The 19445-nt window shown below is 43.7% G+C and overlaps 1 protein-coding gene across 1 annotated transcript in view; it reads right to left on the minus strand.

Moving 5' to 3' along the window:
• Clnk (cytokine dependent hematopoietic cell linker) overlaps window positions 1–19445 on the minus strand; it is a 167713-nt gene that overhangs the window by 35073 nt on the left and 113195 nt on the right. Inside the window, exons 9-12 of the mRNA XM_021211084.2 lie at window positions 11458–11483; window positions 11076–11095; window positions 9559–9672; window positions 2053–2080 (exon numbers count right to left, since the gene is read on the minus strand). Coding sequence (XP_021066743.2) covers window positions 2053–2080; window positions 9559–9672; window positions 11076–11095; window positions 11458–11483 — 188 coding nt within the window. The remainder of the gene's footprint in view (window positions 1–2052; window positions 2081–9558; window positions 9673–11075; window positions 11096–11457; window positions 11484–19445) is intronic.

The raw sequence follows: 19445 nt of genomic DNA on the forward strand, positions 1-19445 counted from the left end.
AAAAAATGAACAGAAAATGTTATTTTTCTTCAATGCAGGTATTGCTCTTTCCAAACATTTCCTTTCTCTTTCTTTGATTAAAAATGATAGACTTCCCGAATGTGATGAAGACTCTATATGTTTATTGGGTTTGCACTCTGACCACACACAGACACACACACAGACACACACACACACACACACTTTCTTCTTTGAGACAGGGTCCCAGTATGTATTTGAGGTCTCAGCTTAAACAGGCAATCCTTCTGCTGTGGCCTCCTATGTGATGCAATTGCATGTGGGTACCACCATGGCTGGCTCTACCTACAAACTCCAAAGAAGCAGTTCAGTGCCTCACTGCAAATAATTTCCAAAGTCTATTCCAGACATTGCCTCTGCTAGGGAGCCTCCAGGAATCAGATAGACAAAGAATTCATGAACTTGGGGGATAGAAAATTCATGATATGGCTTAGGAACCTTCTGAAATAAAAATGTTCTGATAATAAATAAAGATCATACTTTTTTTGTGGGCATAAGGAAGATTTATTATACCTTTCATCAAAATTTCAAAGGGCTGTAAAATCTAGAAATATTAGGAATCATTGTTTTATAGATAAGTTACAAAGAAGTGGGGCTCTCTGACCGTTTTCCCAGAGTTATCCTGAGAATAAGTTGACCTTGAGCCCAGCTCTCCATTCCTGTTGGCTCTGGAGACAAGAAACCTTTAGCAGCAATTTGCTTAGAGAGGCATCCTGTGTCTTGTTTGATGATAACCAACTGAAGGCCTTTTTATTTTAAAGACCTCAGCATCCCCAGGATTCTGGAACGGAGGGTATGTGTATTAAGGATAGCAAATCAAAGCTAATCCGCAGGCTAGGTATAAAGGGTAATGGATCTCTTCTAAATGAGGTGTTTGAAAGTCTTCCCACTGAGTATTCCCCAGCATTTCAAAGTGCTCAGTCAGATGCAGCAGGAGCTCTCTGGCTTGTCAAAGGCGAAGGGAAGGAGACCTATAAACACTGTGAGTAGCCTGCTTCAGGGAGAGCTGGTGCTTCAGTTTGTTGGGGTCCAGCTGATTGTTTTGCTTAAGGGCTTCAAATTCCAAATCAAATACAATTAGAAAGCCACAGTGAAATCTCTCTAGTTCTATTGTTAACTTTTTTTTTTTTCTGTTAGCAAATATATTTGAGTGAGGTAGAAGTGTTTTTCTCTTTTGTTCCACTCCCCCATCCCTTTTCTTCCTCCTCCTCCTCCTCCTCCTCCTCCTCCTCCTCCTCCTCCTCCTCCTCCTTCTTCTTCTTCTTTTTTTTGGGTTTTCGAGACAGGGTTTCTCATTATAGCTCTGGCTGTCCTGGAACTCACTTTGTAGACCAGGCTGGCCTCGAACTCAGAAATCCGCCTGCCTCTGCCTACCGAGTGCTGGGATTAAAGGCGTGCGCCACCACGCCCGGCCCCTTTTCCTTCTTAACCTTTAGAAACTTATTTTCAGTGCCTCTACATTTTCAGGCAGAGTCACAGCTGAAGGGAGCAGATAGGGACGAGGGGATCCCCAGGCACGGTCTGCCAGCCAGGGAAAGTTCTGATAGTGGATTCCTTCCCAGGCTTTCTTTGCTTAGGACAAAGAAAGGTGTGAAGATCGCATGGGATCCAGTCTGCCTTGACTTGGAAAACTGGAATTCCATCCGAGCTTGAGTCCAGGCAGGTAGCCTGCAATTTCTGCTGAAATAGATCCTTTTTTTTACCCCCCCCTCCCCCATGCAATCAAGTAGGGGCTTAGTGTGTCCACGAGCATGGTCCTTGCTCTTCCCAGCCAACCTTTTTTCATACAGGAGAATTGGTCTCTAGTTGCAGCTTACACAAAAGCAGGCAACAATCTTGGTAAACGATAAGAATCTCACTGTTAGGGTGAAGCCAAGTTCTTGCAAAATCCCCTCCCCCCAAAAAAAAGTTTCAAAGAAAGTAGACAGCCCCTTGAACCCCCTGTGTTCCCTGCTGTCTAAGATGATCAGAATCTTGCTTCTCGCAGAGATAATACACAAAATTCCCTCTTTATTAGACAAAATAGCTACTTACCTTACTGAAGTCTTTTGCACTCCTCTGCCTGTAAAACAGGAGAAAGAAAAAAAAAAGAAAGAAAGAAAAAGAAAAAGAAAGAAAAAGAAAAGAAAAAAGAAGTTGTTAAATAAAGGCAGTTTATCATGAGCAAGATGAAATCATTGTGAACCTTATAAACCTTTGATTACATTTTCATGGCCAAATTAACAGCCCATAGTCTAGTGTGATATTCATCACTGCCCTATAAAATGAAACCAGGCTATTTTTCTTGTAGTTTTCCAAGGGAAGGGAGCTGTGCTAAGCCAGTATGGAAGCTGCTAGCAGAGGTACCCGAAGGGCTTGAGCCACCCCGTCATCTTTCCTGACACCCGAGCTTCCATGCCAGGTTTCATCAGCTCACTTAGACCTCTGCTTAGCCAGCTCTCAGGTTCTCACTTTGAGAATGTGAGTTTTAAATACAAAGCCGTCAGGGGCACCAAGGTCCCTAGATGGTCAGAGAAAGAATGGGGGCAACGAAGAGAGAATGAGACAGAAGAAAAGCCATGAAACTGGATAGGAAGGACCTGACTGCTAGGTGGATGGGTTGCAGAGCAAGCATTAAGCATTCAGTATGTGGACAAGCCTCTAGTATTCGTGTGTGTGTGTGTGTGTGTGTGTGTGTGTGTGCATGCACATACACACATACGTACACATACACACATACGCACACATATACATACATATACACATACACACACAGATACACACATACACACACATACAGACACATGCACACATACATGCACATACACACGCACACATACACACATACACACACATGCACACATACACACGCACACATACACACATATACACATACATACACATATACACATATACACACACATACACACATATACACACATACACATATACACACACATATGCACATACGTGCGCGCGCACACACACACACACACACACACACACACACACACACACTCACACGCTTGTGCATGTCGAGGCCAGAACTTGGCAGTGAGGTCTTCTTCCTTCACTCTCTTACCTTATCTGTTGAGACAGGATCTCTCACTGATCTGCTAGGTTGGCTGGCCTGTGAGCCAGAGGGAATCTGCTTGTCTCTGTTTCCCCAAGTGTTGGGGTTACGGGCTTTGCATGTGGGTGCCTGGGATCTGAACTCAGAGCCTCATGCTGTACTGCAAGTGCTTTACCCCCTGAGCCTGAGCAAAGTTTGACTTGCTGGGATTTGAACCTACACCATCAGAATGAGTAGTACTCGAAAATCAAATGTATTCATTTTACAAAGGCCTTTCAAACATGTAATTGGAGTTAACGGAGAGTGTAAACAAAGCTTGCTCTCTGAAAGTCCCTAAGCTCTCTTGCTTGAATTCCTTTATGTGTGTAGGACAAGCGGATGGCTGTCCTCTTGTTAGATAAAGCCCTCAATGTATAAAGTCACTGATGTACCTCACGTATTGACTGGGACTCCAACCTCTGCATTTGGTTTGTTCTCACCCACAGAATGGCAGCAAGGGCATTCATCCTGGCAGGTTACCGGAAGAAGAGCATGAGACAAAAGTGCGAATCTGTGGCATGCAATGGGTAAGAAGAATATCCTATGTGGCCAGACGGGTGAGCAAGGCAGGGAGGACGTGGGCCGAGGCTGTGTTGTCCACCTGCCTGAGTGTGTGGGTGAAAGGGAGAGCAGGCTCGAAGGTTCAGGTGGCTTCACCAGTCTCAGTGAGAAGTCCGGCATTTAGACCTTTGGAACTGGACCAGATCAGACAGCCTGACCAACCTCGGCTGCTGGTCTCATGACTAAGCAACTCCTTTGGGAAATGGTCTGCTCGAATTACATCCAAAAGAATTAAAAACATACATAAACACTTGCATGCAGAAGTTCATAGCTATGTTATCCATAATAGTCAACAAGTGAAAGCAAGGGGCCAGGGATCCCGCATAGTGGGTGGAGTGGGTGGGTGGGGTGATTGCCTCAGTGACTTCTGTTCTCTCCCAGCACCACAGAAACCAGGCATGGAGGTATAGGCCTATAATCCGGAGTACTGAGGAGGTAAAAGCAGGAAGCTTAGTAGTTCAAGGCCACCCTGGGCTACGTGAGACTGAATCTGAAAGAGAGCTTTCTCAGTCTTAGTGCCTCTCCCACGTTCCTGTGGGATGGGCACATGTAAATTAAGAGATAGTATGGCTAAGGAAATAGAACCAATATCCATACTCTTAATTATTTTGTGGCCAAACTGAGAGGGGCCTCGGCAGTCTCCGTGACTGAGATTCTGGAGTGTCCAAAGATGCTGGTGGGATGGCTTAATTTAAGACTTAGTGTGGGGCTGGTGAGATGGCTCAGAGGGTAAGAGCACTGACTGCTCTTCCAAAGGTCCTGAGTTCAAATCCCAGCAACCACATGGTGGCTCACAACCATCCTCAATGAGATCCGATGCCCTCTTCTGGTGTGTCTGAAGACAGCTACAGTGTACTTACATATAACAATAAATAAATCTTAAAAAAAAAAAAAAGACTTAGTGTGTACAAAGTACATTATACCCTTGCCTACAAATGGACTCAGGTGACCTTGTATAATGATTTTTTTCCTTTTTAGATGCAGAAGCTGAGGCTGGAGAGAGGGCCCAGCAGTTAAGAGTGCTTGTTGCTGTTTCAGAGGACGCATGTGGTTCCCAGCATCCACATCATTAGTTGGCTCACAGCTGCCTGTAACTCCAGTTCTGGGGAAGGGGGTGGCGTCTCATCTGATACTCTCTTCTGGATTCTGCAGGATTCTGAATGCCAGTGATACACACACACACACACACACACACACACACACAAACACACATTCCCCTCATCAAATAAATATGGCAAATACATAGAAGTGGCTACGTGTGTTGGCCCATGCCTTTAGTCCTAGCATTCAGGAGGCAGAGGCAGGCAGATCTCTGTAGGTTTGAGGCTAGCCAGTCTACAGAGCTAGTTTCAGACGGCTAGGACTACACAGAGAAATCCTGACTTGAAAAATCAAAATGAAACCAAACAAAACCAAAACAAGACAGAAAAAAAAAAAAAACAAGAAAAAACCAAAAAAACAAAACCCTGAACCAAACCAACCAGCCAACCAAAAATCGTAGAAGTGATTCTAAAGTTGTAGTTTTAAGTTGTAGTACTCATGGCATTCAGCCCTGTGGAGTGTGTGAACGGTGTCCTTAAGTTCTCCATAGTTTCATAATGATTTTACTAAATCAACAAAAATCGTGAGGGGAAGTTTGGCTTGCTAAGATTTGAACCTGCACCGTCAGCATGAGCAGTATTCAAAAATCAAATATGTTCAACCTGCAAAGGCCTTTCAAATATTTAAGTGGATTTAACTGAGTGTGTAAGCAAATTTTGCTCTCTAAGACTCTGTACACTTGCTTGATTTCATTTATATGTGTTGGACAGGTGGGCTGGCTGTCCTCCTGTTAGATAAATCTCTCAGTGTACTGATGTAACTCACAAATAGAATAGACTCCAGGACAGGACAGCTTTGGGATCTTCCACATTAATAAATTGAGTTTTCAGGCAGAACTCCAGGCCTCTCTGACTCCTTCCACGTAGAGCAGGTGGGCACTCTGGTACCTGGATGGTCCGTCGTCCTCACTGGCTCTTATTGCTTCATCAAGGGCTTCTCTGCGTTTCTTTAGTTGTTCATGCTCTGTCTACCAGAGCTTGTCAATTAAAATGTGACCACAAATACACAGGGAGAGTTCTAACATTTGTCCCCTTGATAGAACAGGTGCTTAGTTTAACTTTAAAGATAACTGCTATCTTCTACAGATGTGGACTTTCTTGAGCATTCTTCAGTTATTGGCGTAGTTTGAAATGGATTGGACGAGAATCCTGGGTTATGTACGGCCTCTGCCATCCTTGATAAACTAAATTTCCTCTCGGAACCCCAAATTTAGACAGTCAAAAAGAGGATTATTGAAAGTTCTACAGAAAAAAGAAAACCCACGGATCTGTTTCAGCTAAGACAGCACTTCTTGTCTGTGCACACTCTGATGGTTGCACTTGGCTTCATATGTTGTTTCTATTCTGCGATTACTAAGGATGCCCAGTGGGATCTGACATGATTCAGAGATATGCTGTGTTTCTCTACCCAGTTTCTCCTAATAGCAATATCTTATAAACCTCTAATAATAATACATATTATGACATGTGTATTAATAATATGTATATATTATAAAATTCACATAATAATGATGGTGATAATAACAATTTATGCTTTCAAATGCTTAGTTTCCATTCATAAATGTGAATCGGTATATCTCTCACCCACACTTTCTTTCCTTTAAAGGGCAATGCTCTTTTGATATTTACAAAGATTTCCTTCACTCCCCAAATCACCATAGTGCACTTTGAGGTGAGCTGGATTCTCTGAGCAGATGTGATTCCAGTGTGGCTAGCGGAGAAGGAAGAGAGCTAGCCAGTCACCAGGGTGTTCCGTATCCTAAATATGAGATGCTTCAGTTAAACTATGCTTTGGCTTGACCCCAAACCCCAACCCACTTAGTTCACTGAAACTTGAAAGACACACCGTGGTACAACGAGCTCTGCATTTCTGTGGGGTGCAATCGTACTGTCTTTCACATGGTGTATCTGAGTGACTACACACAGAAGCCTGCACAAAGGGGCTCGAGACACACGGTTGCTTATTTGATGTGTGCAAGGGCCTTGGTTCAATCCTAGGAGCACATACATAATAAACATTCCATCCAGGGACTGGGTACAGCAGAATACAGAAGATGTGACTGCTCAGGATGATGCTGTTGGGTGTGTGGACATTTGGATGAAAAGAACAAAGGGTCCACAGCCACACTGTTATTCCCTTCTATGCTTTCTTTCAGGTTGTGTCCAGGGGAGGGTCTGTCTATGCTAATTAGAAAGTCCCAAATGCCTATTCAATATGCACTTATCTTCCTTTGTGACAGAAAGGTTTTTATCCAGGTTCAAAGTCTGATTTGAAACAGTTTGTGTTGCAGTTGTTTATAGTCGGGATGTAAGTCTCTCTTCCGAGAAAAATAATTTTAAGTGGAAAAAAAATAAGTTGAGGAAAAACATGTGTGCATATTGTCAGTTTTACAGCATTAATTGTTGAAAATACCCAGCTAGCTTAGCCCACCGTGCCAAATTCTCCTTTAGGGTTTGGTTGTCCACAAAAGACTTAAAGGACATCGTCCTTCACTGGAATGCTGCCCGTCCTCCCAGCATTGTTTTGTGAAGTCAAGACTTCGCTGTAAAAGAGAGAGTGGTGGAGCTGGTAGAGACAAATGGAGCCTAAGAGACTCCACAAGGAACCACATCTGCTATTCAGAGAGAGCAAAGGCAGTAGTGGAGGCCACAGCAGCACTGTCTGCAGTTGGTGCCCTGGGAGTCAGATTCCACAGCCTCTGCCTTCAGGCACCCCTTCCTCAGTGACTTACAGAGAAGCAGCTGAAAGAAAGGCACAGCCTTCTGCGCGGTTCCTGCTTATGCTCAGAGCTCCTGGGCTCTGCTTAACTGCGGGTGCCTCACAGGGCTGTTCATGTGTGACCTGCATCAGTGGTAATGGTGCTTGCTCTTCATGAGGGCTCTGGTGGAAGCAAATTGGAGGGCACCGCTCTTTTCCTATAGTAAAGTTCATGGCTAGGTCCCCAGTCTCCTGGGATTTGCCTGTGTGCACTCATCAAGGTGCCCACCTGATTTTCTTTCTGAATTCTAATGATTTATGGATGTAACATTTACTGAGACGTCATGCCATCTGCTGGCCTGGGCACCTGTTCTTCTCAGCCTTGGGAAATCATCCTTTGTAGCTCTGCTGAGAGGAGTCAATGAGATCTCATGAAATTTCTCTTTGGGGCTGTTTGTGATGGAAAGATCTTGCCTAATTCTCATCATGTCTAAAAATGATAAAGTAAATATAAACTATATTCCCAGAGCACCCCAAATACAAGGCACCCACATGGAACACAATAAAATTACATGATCAGGACTGGGAATGTAGAATTGTCTGTTCAGAAAATTACTTTTTAAAAAGATGATTAACTTTTGTTACATGTATGAACATTTTGATTGTGTGAGTTTAGATGTGCCACATGAGTGTATGAGCTCCCAGAGGTCAGGAGATGCCATCAAGTCCTCTGGAACTGGAGTTACGAATGGTTGTGAGCCACCACGAAGTGCTGAGAAATGAATCTGGATCCCCTACAAGAACATTACAAGCTCTTAGGCAAAAGATCTTAACTGCCAACCCATCTCTTTAGGCCCCAGAAAACTCTTGATGAAATAATTCAATATGTTGAAAATGTATCGAAGCTCTGTGACTTTCAATACTCCCGCAACACAGAGACTAATAGGATCTGGCTGCAGAGGGGACTCCAGAAATCAAGGGCAATATCTCAGACATTGGCAACCAGAGCCAGAAGGAGGGAGAAAGGCAAAATAACAGTAAGGATATCTGAAAAAGTCAAGAATTCATTCTATTTATTATCTCCCTACAATATCTATAATGCACATAAATACCTGTATATAGTTTAAATGAGAGTCTCCCACCTGGGCTGACAATGCTCCCTCCAAATCGAATCAAATCATCATGACCATCGAATCAAAACCCAACATCAGGCATGAGAAACTTTTGATTTGTTGGTCAGGGTTGTTCGAGACGCTATCACAATATTTTAGGCTGTTACTATTGCCCTTGGTTGCCCCCAGAGGTGGAAGGGAAGTTCCTGTTGCTGAAGATACCATGCACTTTGTATGCACTTTGTAAGAAGACGCTGAAGAGAGCAGAAGGAGCAGGCAGGCTTCTTACCGTGGGACAGAGCAGGTCCTTCCTTAATAACAAGGCAGGCTCAGTCTTATTAAAAGGAACCAAGTTTTTCTCTTACAAATGTGGGTTTAATTCATTTAGCAGTAAAAGGGTAGAAGCTTTTTATTTCTCTATGCAATAAAGATTGGAGCTCATTTTTCATCCAGAATGAGTGAGTTCTTTCTGCACTGGAGCTTGGTCTTTTGCTCCACATGCATATGCAGGTATGGATGTGTGTGTAAGTAGGTAATTGGGAGAATGCATGCAAGCTGGACCAGCTGGACCTGACTGGGTTGGATGGAAATATATATATAAAAGCATGCATGAATCTGTATATGAACTTATGTGAGATTATGCATATTTGCTTATGTAAAAGTTTTTCCTTCTGTGAGTTATTATCTTCTCCCGAATCAATAGAAGTTTATTGCTCCAAACTTTCCCCTAGCCCCACAAGCAAGAGGCATCTATCTGGACAATAGGGAAAGGGGTCTAGCAATTAATCCTTAATCTCCTGCTGTTTCAGGATGAGGTGCTAAGTGACAGAGACAGCAGACTCTGGCTTCAGAGGAACACAGAAGGCAGGTCAGCTACAGTAGCATAGTGTCTTAGACTTAGAGAAGTAACCTTTTCATTATTATAAAGCAACACTAAATATCTCGCAAGACAAAGGCTTACCCCCAAATCTGTCTCACCTGGCCCCCCTCTGGACTTCTGGAAAGGTAGGTTTTGGAGGGAAGTATGCACTGCTCTCCTCTGGTGGTGCTGGGGGTAAGGGTTGGTACTTCTTGGGGAGAGTGATAGTAGGCCTGTGGGAAGAGTCACATGGATAAGGATTTGAGTTGGCCCGCAGCCCTGCCTTTCTCAGAGAGTTCACTCTGACCTTCCCTCTCCCCTCCCTTGCTGTGGGTTTGAAGCTCAAGTGTGGAGGATGCTTTCTGCAGCCTGGACCATTCTGGGCATCTTTAAACCTTAGCAAGCTCACTCTTCCAGAGTAGTGTGCTCTGATGCTCAGTTTTCTTTGTAGTGTGTGCTACACTGTGGTGTGTGCGCCGTATGTGTTTCAACATGCTACCCATTTAGACTTTAGGAAGCCTGGAGAAAGAGAATTACGTTCTCCTGCTTATTCCACACTGGATGATCTGCATTTCAAAAACTCCCCTAGGAATCATGAAAATGTTTGCAAGTCAGAACATCCATCCATGTTCGCCAGCCATCTCTGTGCTTATCCACAAAGTCCCTCATGCAGTTTGGTGGATGCCGATGTTTCGAAAGGACATAAAAGACAGTCCTTGGCTCAAGGTTCGTCCCACCCCCATGCAAGGGAAGAGTAGGGACTGAAGTAATGCTTTGTCTGTCTTGATCTCATGAGACTGGGCAGCTAGGTGACCTACAATATGCTCTGTCTGGTGTTTGGAAAAAAAAAAAAGAGCATGTCATGTTGGTATCTAGGGAGGAAGATTCTGGGAAGGATGAACAGTCAGTGTCGAGACACTTCTACAGAAATGGGCACCTTCATGGTAACCAGAAGGTTCTAGGTTAGTGATAGGCATTTACTAACATTGTATAACATTATATGCCTGATCATGTTTGACCAGCTTGGTCTTGGGCTGGTGAAATGGCTTGGCAGGGAAAGCTACTTGCTGTCAAGGCAGAAGACTTAAAAGAGTTTTATCCCAAGGATCCACCTAGTAGAAATAGAGGATCAACTCCTGTACGTTATCCTCTGGCCTCCCAAGTGCACTGTGGCAGGTACAAATACCCACCATAAATAAGCAAATGTAAAAAATGGAAGTTATTAGCTCCAGACATGTGTACTAAGAAAGGAAGACGAATGGAGGGTGTTTTGCTGGCCATGGAAGGACTGTCTGACAATGTGAATGGATGGAGGCTTGCTGGATCTTGTTCACAGAGCTTCCAAGGCCAAATGCCTGTGCTTCTCTTTTTTCAGGAGCTGGCACAAACCATTTAAATTAACAGCAAAGAAAATGATTAAATTCATAAAAAAATCCATTTCATATGCATGAGTGCTTTGGCTGTGTGTTGTCTATGCATCATGCGTGTGCCATGTCTGTGGAGGCCTCAGAGCCCCTGGGACTGAGCTACCATGTGGGTGCTGGGGATCAAACCTGGCTCCTCTGAAAGAGTGGCTAGTGCTCTTAATCACCAAACCATTGTTCCAGTCCCACAAGTATGATTTTTAATGTCTTACCGAGGAGGTGGCAAAGGAGTCTGTGAAAGGAAACAGAACCAGGAGTTAAATTCACTATTTTTTTTGGGCAGGACCACTGATTAAAAATTTCCTCCTCCCCTCCCCCTCCTCCTCCTCCTTCTTTTTCTCCCTTCTTCTCCCTCCTTCTTCTTCCCCTTATTCTTTTGGAGCTGAGGACTGAGCCTTATGCTTGCTAGGCAAGCGCTCTACCACGGAGCTAAATCCCCAACCGCAGAATGTTTTGATTTACCAATGAAAATGAAAAATGATTGAAATCCCAGAACACAGTTTTCCAGTGACATTTAAGCTGCGTCTCACTGTGTCTGTATGTCTGTGCCTTTCAAGAAGAGTAACAAGTACATTTTAATATTTTTTCACTTACCTTGTTCACTTTTGTGTATTTGAGTCCTAAAACATAAGACAGAGAAGCCTGTGAGCCTGGTGGAAAACTGGAAAATGTCATCAAGTACTCTGGAAAGGACTCTGGACAGCTCAAGCCTGGTGGAGAGCTTGTCTCTGGCAGGCCTTGCCCTTCTCTCCTTTCCCTTTGTCTTGCTAAAACCCATTAGATTACATTCCTAAAGCTAGCCACCAAGGTGCATTCCCTAACCTGACCACTTCCTCCTCCTGAGGCTGACTACCAATGTCTAGCTATCCGAGTCCAGCGATCAAAAGCCCCCTTTGGCTCACCCAATTAACATGCCCAATTAAAATTAAACATCTCATCATAACAGTGTTTGTCATTTTATCTTTATAAACTGTCATTTTCCTATGTGCCACATTTGCCTCTTCTCTGTCCTCTGTCTCCCAGTGACAAATATCCCTCCTCCCTCTCGCTTGTTTCCTTCTGCTTCTCTCTAATCCTCTTTTTCCTGTCTTTGTCTCTTATTCCCTGGCCTCTGTCCCTTTGGGCCAAATAAATGTCCTCGGTGCTGAGAACTTGGTCTTGGGGGTCATGAGCCAATACTTTTCCTTTCAACGCTTACATAATGCTTCTCTAGAAACCACTCCTATATTCAGTAAGATTGACAGCACTCTTAATGATACTTATTGGGATCTGATCAGTTGCCAGGCATGATGTTTGAACCCTTTAGTGTAGGGATCTATTGCATTCCCACCCACCCAATTGGAATGAAACATCTAAGATGCGGGGGGGGGGGGAATTCAACATTCCACAACCTAGAAAAACAGAAGCAGATCGCTGAGTGGCGTGACTCTCAAGGACCCACGAACATCCCCCTCTCACTATCCCTCATCCTTACTCTTGGAAACCACCTTGTACTTCCTGCTACTACGTTTATCTGCTTGACTGTGTGCAGTGTTGCGTCTGTCTGTGTCTTTGTCTCACCCAGTGTATTGTCTCCAGACCCATAGATGTGGTCACAAATGGTAGGCTTCCCTCCCTTGGGGGACTGAGTAAAACTCCATTTTATATACTGTCTCTTTACCCTGGCAGGGCAGACAGATTGCTTCTATGGTTTGCTTTGTGAATAATGCTGTAGGGACATGGAGTGGAGACGCCTCTTCAAGATCCTAACGTCAACGCCTTGGGTGAATGCGACAGGTTGGATTCTTGGGTTGCAGGATCTGATTTTATGTTTTAGAGGAAATTCTTCACTGTGTACTGAAACACTATAACCCAGATGGCTATGCCAGCGTGAGTTCTTCCCAACAGCAGGTACTGCCCTGCACCTTGTGATGTCACGTTAGATGGGGAGCTCATACTTAAAGCATCCTTCCTCCTTCTAGGAAGCTTTCGTAGTAAGCATGGCAGACCTTCCTGATGTCTTGTGTGTGTATTCTGTGTCTCTATTAAAATGCTGGGTTTTCTCAGGCATCGTTTAGTATTCTCTCCCCTTTCTTAAAATTTTAGTAAGAGTTCTATGAACAACGGCAACAAGCCACAGGTATCCAGCCCGTGGCCTTGGGTTGCTTGTGCTTGCTATGTTGCAGTGTCATTCGACATAAATGTACGTATGCACTCACAAGCCACGGACCTCAGGTTGGACATGGAATTCCTGTGCAGTTCAAGACAATGAGATTTCTTTGCCCTGTGCTGCATAGAAAAGCCAAAGACCTGGGCACCCCTACACCCTGCCAGCCACAGCAAACAGGTATGCTGGCAAGCACCCAGTGCTAGAGGCTGCGCCACACAGCTGGTTTATCCATCAACATTCCACAAGGCAAATGGTCTGAGTGACCTTAAGGGTAAGCACACTGAATCATACAGGTGAAGGAACACATCACACGGCTATCAGCTCTTGAGGCAATTCAGCTAAAATCCAGCAAGGTTCTTTATTTTCTACCAGGGGGCCTTGTTTAATAAAGCACTAACAGGTCAGGTATTTGGAATAATGAGGAAAAAAAAAGGTAAGATTTGGACTGGATTTTTGTTCAGACCAACCTTTAAAATTATTATTTTTTAGTAGTGCACAGATTGAACTCAGGACCTTAGGCCATGGTAAGCCAGTAGTCTACCCACCTAGTCACACCTCCAGCCTGGCCCTGACTCCTGGTTCTGCTAGACACTTTAGGTTCAGTCGGTAACAATTGTTGGCATATAGTCTAGGCTCTGCCCTCACAGTTACCTGGCAACAGTCCCCTCCTCTCTCTCTTACTCTCTTGTTCTTGCTTTGTCCCCTAGCCCTGCTCCTCCCCTCCCCATTCCCTTCCCCCCTCTCTCCACGTGTTCCTCTACTCTCTCTCTCTCTCTCTCTCTCTCTCTCTCTCTCTCTCTCTCTCTCTCTCTCTCTGCCTTTCTCTGTCTCTACTTCAACTCCCCTCCCCATGCCCTGAATAAACCCTGTTCTATACTATGCCATCCATGTAGCTCTTCCCAGCATGGACCCGCAGAGGCACCCCTCCCCCACACCTGACTGCACAACCACCAAACATATTCCTCCGCTCTCTTTATTTTTATAAAACACAACAATAATGAAACAAATCGATGGGCATCCTCACCCTCAAACACAGGGAGATTTCTTATAGTGCCTTGGAATTAATATGTGGGATAAAGGAATTAGAGCATGCCAAGGTATGTTTCCTGTTCTTAAAAATCTGTTATTACACTTTTTTCTGCCGCCTCTTCCATGGGGTTCCCTGATCGTTGAAGGAAGGGATTTGATGGAGACAGCCCATTTAGAGCTGTGTGTTCCAAGGTGTCTCTGTGTGTAATGTCTGGCTGTGGGTCTCTGAATTTGTTCTCATTTGCTGCAGAAGGAAGCGTGTGTGTGTGTGTGTGTGTGTGTGTGTGTGTGTGTGTGAGAGAGAGAGAGAGAGAGAGAGAGAGAGAGAGAGAGAGGGGTGTGTGTGTGAGAGAGAGAGAGAGAGAGAGAGAGAGAGAGAGAGAGAGAGAGAGGTGTAAGAGCCAGAAGAATGGAGGACACCAGGAGAATCAGGCCATATGAAAAAGCTCCTATGAACCCACAGAGACTGAAGCAGCAGGCACAGGGTCTCCATGGGGCCGCGGGTCCTCTGAGTGGACCTTTTGGCTTTCAGTCTAGTATTTTCACGGGGCTCCTGAGTGTGTGAACGAATGGATCTCTGTTTCTTGTGTCTTCTCTTGAAGCTCCTTTCTTTCTGTTGGTTTGTTTTGTCCAACTTCAATGTGATCATTTTTGTTTTGTCTTATATACTGTTTTGTCGTTTGATTATTAAAACGTCACTAATTTTTAAAAACTTTGAGGCACAAATTTTGATGCACACTGAGGTTCTACTGTGCAGTAGGAGGCCAGAGGGGAAATTTTGGTCACTTTCCCAACTAAGTCCACAGATGCTGTCCAGTGCTGGGAAGAGTTTTTTTGTCACTCAGACCTGAGGACCTACAGGGCCTACCTTGAGGAATTTCCCCTCCAAGGGTGAGGAGGTGGCTGGCATGTCTGCCCTCTAGTGGCCAGTGCTGCAATCGGCAGTCTCTGCCCAGAGACTGGTCCTTCAGTTTGGTGCTCCCATCTCCAGCCAGGGGTGGTGTTTCTGGGGATGTGATTGGGGAAGAGTACAGACCACATCTGTGGAAGCTAACTGGACCTGGGCCTGACTGATTTTAGTGTCTAGCCCTGAGGAATCTAATGGCATAGTATTATGTGAGGTTGAAGCCCAGCTTCCTGGAGAGCGGGAGGTTTTTGAGGTCTGTCTGAGAAGGGCAAATGTGAGGAGTGGCTTGCAGCACACTGTAAGACCTGAATGTTAAATGGGCAAGGGTTCTGTAAGCTGGTGTTAAACATAACAGTTGTTAAAAATAGATCATAGATTTGTGCACTCAAAACAAAGCTCATGAACAGCAACACACTGCTTCTTGTGATTGTGCTATTAATACGTTCCACTGAGGTCATTGTCCATGCTATGAAATGGAATCTCTCCCAACTCCGTGTTCACCAGCACTCTGGTACTTGAAGCCTAGCATGCTGGGGATATGTCCACCATGGGAAATGCTATAGCATCAGTGGACTTATTGTTTGGTCATTTGTCTGGACTTAAGAGAATTTTAGAGGAAGTGTTAACCAAGCATTCTGCACTTGGAGTTGAGAATTGCTAGAGTTGCATTGTTCCTAGGAGTCACACTCTGGAGAGTGTGCCTAAGGAAATATCCATCCAGGACTGAATTTGAAAGCGAGTTTTCAGCTTAGCTTAGCTAAGAAATCCTCCACATCAATATACCCCGGGAGCTGTGACGTATCTCTCAATGCAAGAGCTTGGTAAAGTCAATCAGAGCTGGGTGTGGTGGCTCATGCCTGTAGACCCAGAACTGGGGAGGTGGAGGCAGGAGGCTCTTAAGTTGGAGGCCAGCCTGGGTGGTAGAATGAGCTCAGGGGCAGCTGGACTGCACAGATCCTTAAAATATCGAAACAAACAAACAAACACATTTGGCTCTATGAAATTGGGATAAGATAGTATTTTATCTCTTACTGTTACTTTAAAGGTGTGTGTTATACATCTCTCCATCAGTAACACAAAGAGTGATCTCATTTATATATTTGCTAGGATTCTCTTTTTCAGATATCAAACTGTTGAGGTTTCGCAAAGCTTGTGATGGAGTTTTGCTGTTACCATTAAGGAGTGAGCAACTTAAACAGAAATTACTTACTCCAGAAATTACTCTGGGCTTCTTCCATCCATATCTGTGATTTTTAAAAGATGAGAAAACAAGACTCATAGGAGCCAAGATCTGATCCCTTAATTGAAGACACTAAATGAAGTGGCCATAGATGGGACTTGTGAAGCCATTCCAGTTGAGGGTGAACCTGTCACTTACTGAACAAACTTGGTGACTTAAATGTTAAAATGCAGATCAGCAAATTTAATTCCTTGGGGTTTCAGGATTAAAGAAAATAATATTTAGTGTTCATCTAAGCTTTCATCCATCGTGTGCTGAGCACAGGCACAGCTCAAATAATACTAGTTACCTCAAAGTGTACACAGGCAAACACTCCCAGAAACAGAGCAATTGTGTCATGTTCTATAATTAAAGAAATGGACTTGGAAGAAAGTTAGATGAAAACTTGGCCTTAATCACAAAATTTATCGTGTCTAAGACTTTTATGACACAATGGACCATTAGCATTTTGTGTCTTGCTGATTAATTATGGAGGAGTTCAGAGAAGAGACCTATAGTCCCAGTGGCTAGAAATGTCCATTTGGCAGGGCCTGCTGGAGAAGCATCTTCAAGTCCATCCAAACCTTCAGAGATTAATTGCAGCAATAAATTATCAAAGCCATCTTTTGGGAAGCAGTGGAAAAGGATCATGGTAGGCAAAGCCAAGGATGTTGGGGGAACTGACTGGCTCTCACATCCCCTTTGATAAGATCAGAAGGGGCTGCTTTTAGGAACAAGCATTTCATCAGCTTTCAGGTTGGGACCAGTGAGGAATGTGAGATGGAACAACTCTTCCAGCTCAAGCCTGGAGGGAGGTGCTTTCTGCTGCTTCAGGTGTGTCTGTGTGCAGATGAGTGGGCGGGCAGGGTAAAGTGATGGACTAATGTTAGGAAAGGGGTAGTGTGGGTTCACAAAGAGAACATGGACTTCTGCTCCCACAGCTGAGATGGGAAGGTCCAGTGAAGGAACGGGACGCAGCTGAATTTGCTAGAAGTAACCAGAGCTTCTTGACTTGCCCCTTTGCTGGCCCCCACCTAATGAGACTGTAAGGGATAGGTTCCTCCCTGGGTGGTCACCAGACAGTGTGGTGGTGCTTATCTAAACACGATTAACACAAGTTAAATCATACAAGGAATCATATAAATGTTCGCCGCATTTCCACTGTGTGCCCAGCAAGGTGTCACACATTTTCTGTGGGAGATGATGTCATAAGCCAGGTTCTCTGTGGCCGAGGCCTCTGGCTCACTTTTAATCAACTCATCCACAACAGCTTTACTTGCATGCTAAAATCCAAACTCCGTACACACGACATGGTTTTAGTCTTCAGGGGAACTCAGGAGAATGTGCTCATAGGAACTGGGATCCAGGGATCCAGGGATCCAGGGATCCAGGGATCCAGGGATCCAGGGATCCAGGGATCCAGGGATCCAGGGATTCAGGGATCCAGGGTGCTGTGGTGGTGGTGTGCAGACCAGCACCTGAGGGTTAACCTCATCCAGGTGTTTCCATTTGTTATTTGTTCTGAAGTAAACTAAAGTCCTATCAATGTGAGAAATCCATTTTCAGTTCTCAAGATACTTTTTTGTCTACTAGTTGGAAGCAGTTAAATCAGAATTTGAATCCACGCTCAACTGTGTCAAAAATCCAGCATATAGTCAGTCACAATGAGGCTTCTAACCATCAAAAATTCTGTTTTCCTTTCTTAGGTCCATTGTCCCATGTCTCAATTCCCTGTCCCTCACTCCTGAAACTCTTCTGGGAGATACAAGGCTTTTATCAGTGGGAATTAGTATGGTTTTCTTAGTTATTTTAACTCCTAGCAAAGAACTCAACACATCATGAACTTGTGTGAAGTGGAGCCCTCCTGGAACAGCATGGACCACGAGGACCTTAAGTCAGATTAATTCCAAAGTGACCTCTGATTGCAACAAGCTGAAGTAGCCATTATAATATTGAATAAGATCAACTTTCAACCCAAAGTTATCAAAAAGGATCAGAAAGGACAATTCATACTGGTCAAAGGAAAAAATCTACCAAGATGAACTCTCAATTCTGAACATTTATGCTCCAAATGCAAGGGCACCTACATTCATAAAAGAAACTTTACTAAAGCTCAAAGCAGACATTGCATTCCATACAATAATAGTGGGAGACTTCAACACCCCACTCTCAGCAATGAACAGATAATGGAAACAGAAACTAAACAGAGACACAGTGAAACTAACAGAAGTTATAAACCAAATGGATCTAACAGATATTTATAGAACACTTCATCCTAAATCAAAAGAATATGCCTTCTTCTCAGCACCTCATGGTACCTTCTCCAAAACTGACCAAATAATCGGTCACAAAACAGGCCTCAACAGATACAAGAAGGTTGAAATAATATCAGGCACCCTATCAGATCACCACAGACTAAGGCTGGTCTTAAATTCCAACAAAAAGAACAGAAAACACACTTACAAATGGAAGCTAAACAATGCTCTACTCAATGATAGCTTTGTCAAGGAAGAAATAAAGAAAGAAATTAAAGACTTTTTAGAATTTAATGAAAATGAAGACACATCATACCAAAACTTATGGGACACAATGAAAGAATTAAAGCAGTGGTAAGAGGAAAACTCATAGCTCTAAGTATCTCAAAAAAGAAACTGGAGAGAGCTTACACTAGCAGCTTGACAGCACACCTGAAAGCTCTAGAACAAAAAGAAGCAAAAACAGACCCAAGAGGAGTAGACGGCAGGAAATAATCAAACTCAGGGCTGAAATCAACCAAATAGAAACAAAAAGAACTATACAAAGAATCAATAAAACCAGGAGATGGTTCTTTGAGAAAATCAACAAGATAGCTAAACCAGAGGACACAGAGACAGTATCTAAATTGATAAAATCAGAAATGAAAAGGGAGACATAACAATGGAAACTGTAGAAATCAAAAAAACATCAGATCTTACTATAAAAGTTTATACTCAACTAAATTGGATAATTGGATGAAATGGACAATTTTCTAGACACATACTAGGTCCCAAAATTAAATCAGGATCAGATTAACGATCTAAACAGTCCTATAACCCCTAAAGAACTAGAAGCAGTCATCAATATTCTCCCAACGAACAAAAGTCCAGGACCAGATGGGTTTAGTGGAGACCTTCAAAGAAGACCTAATACCAAATACTCTCAAACTATTCCACAAAATAGAAACAGAAGAAACACTACCCAATTTGTTCTATGAAGCCACAATTACGCTTATANCTAAACCACACAAAGACCAAACAAAG

The sequence above is a fragment of the Mus pahari genome, chromosome 13 (assembly GCF_900095145.1).
Source record: "Mus pahari chromosome 13, PAHARI_EIJ_v1.1, whole genome shotgun sequence".
NCBI lineage: Eukaryota > Metazoa > Chordata > Mammalia > Rodentia > Muridae > Mus > Mus pahari.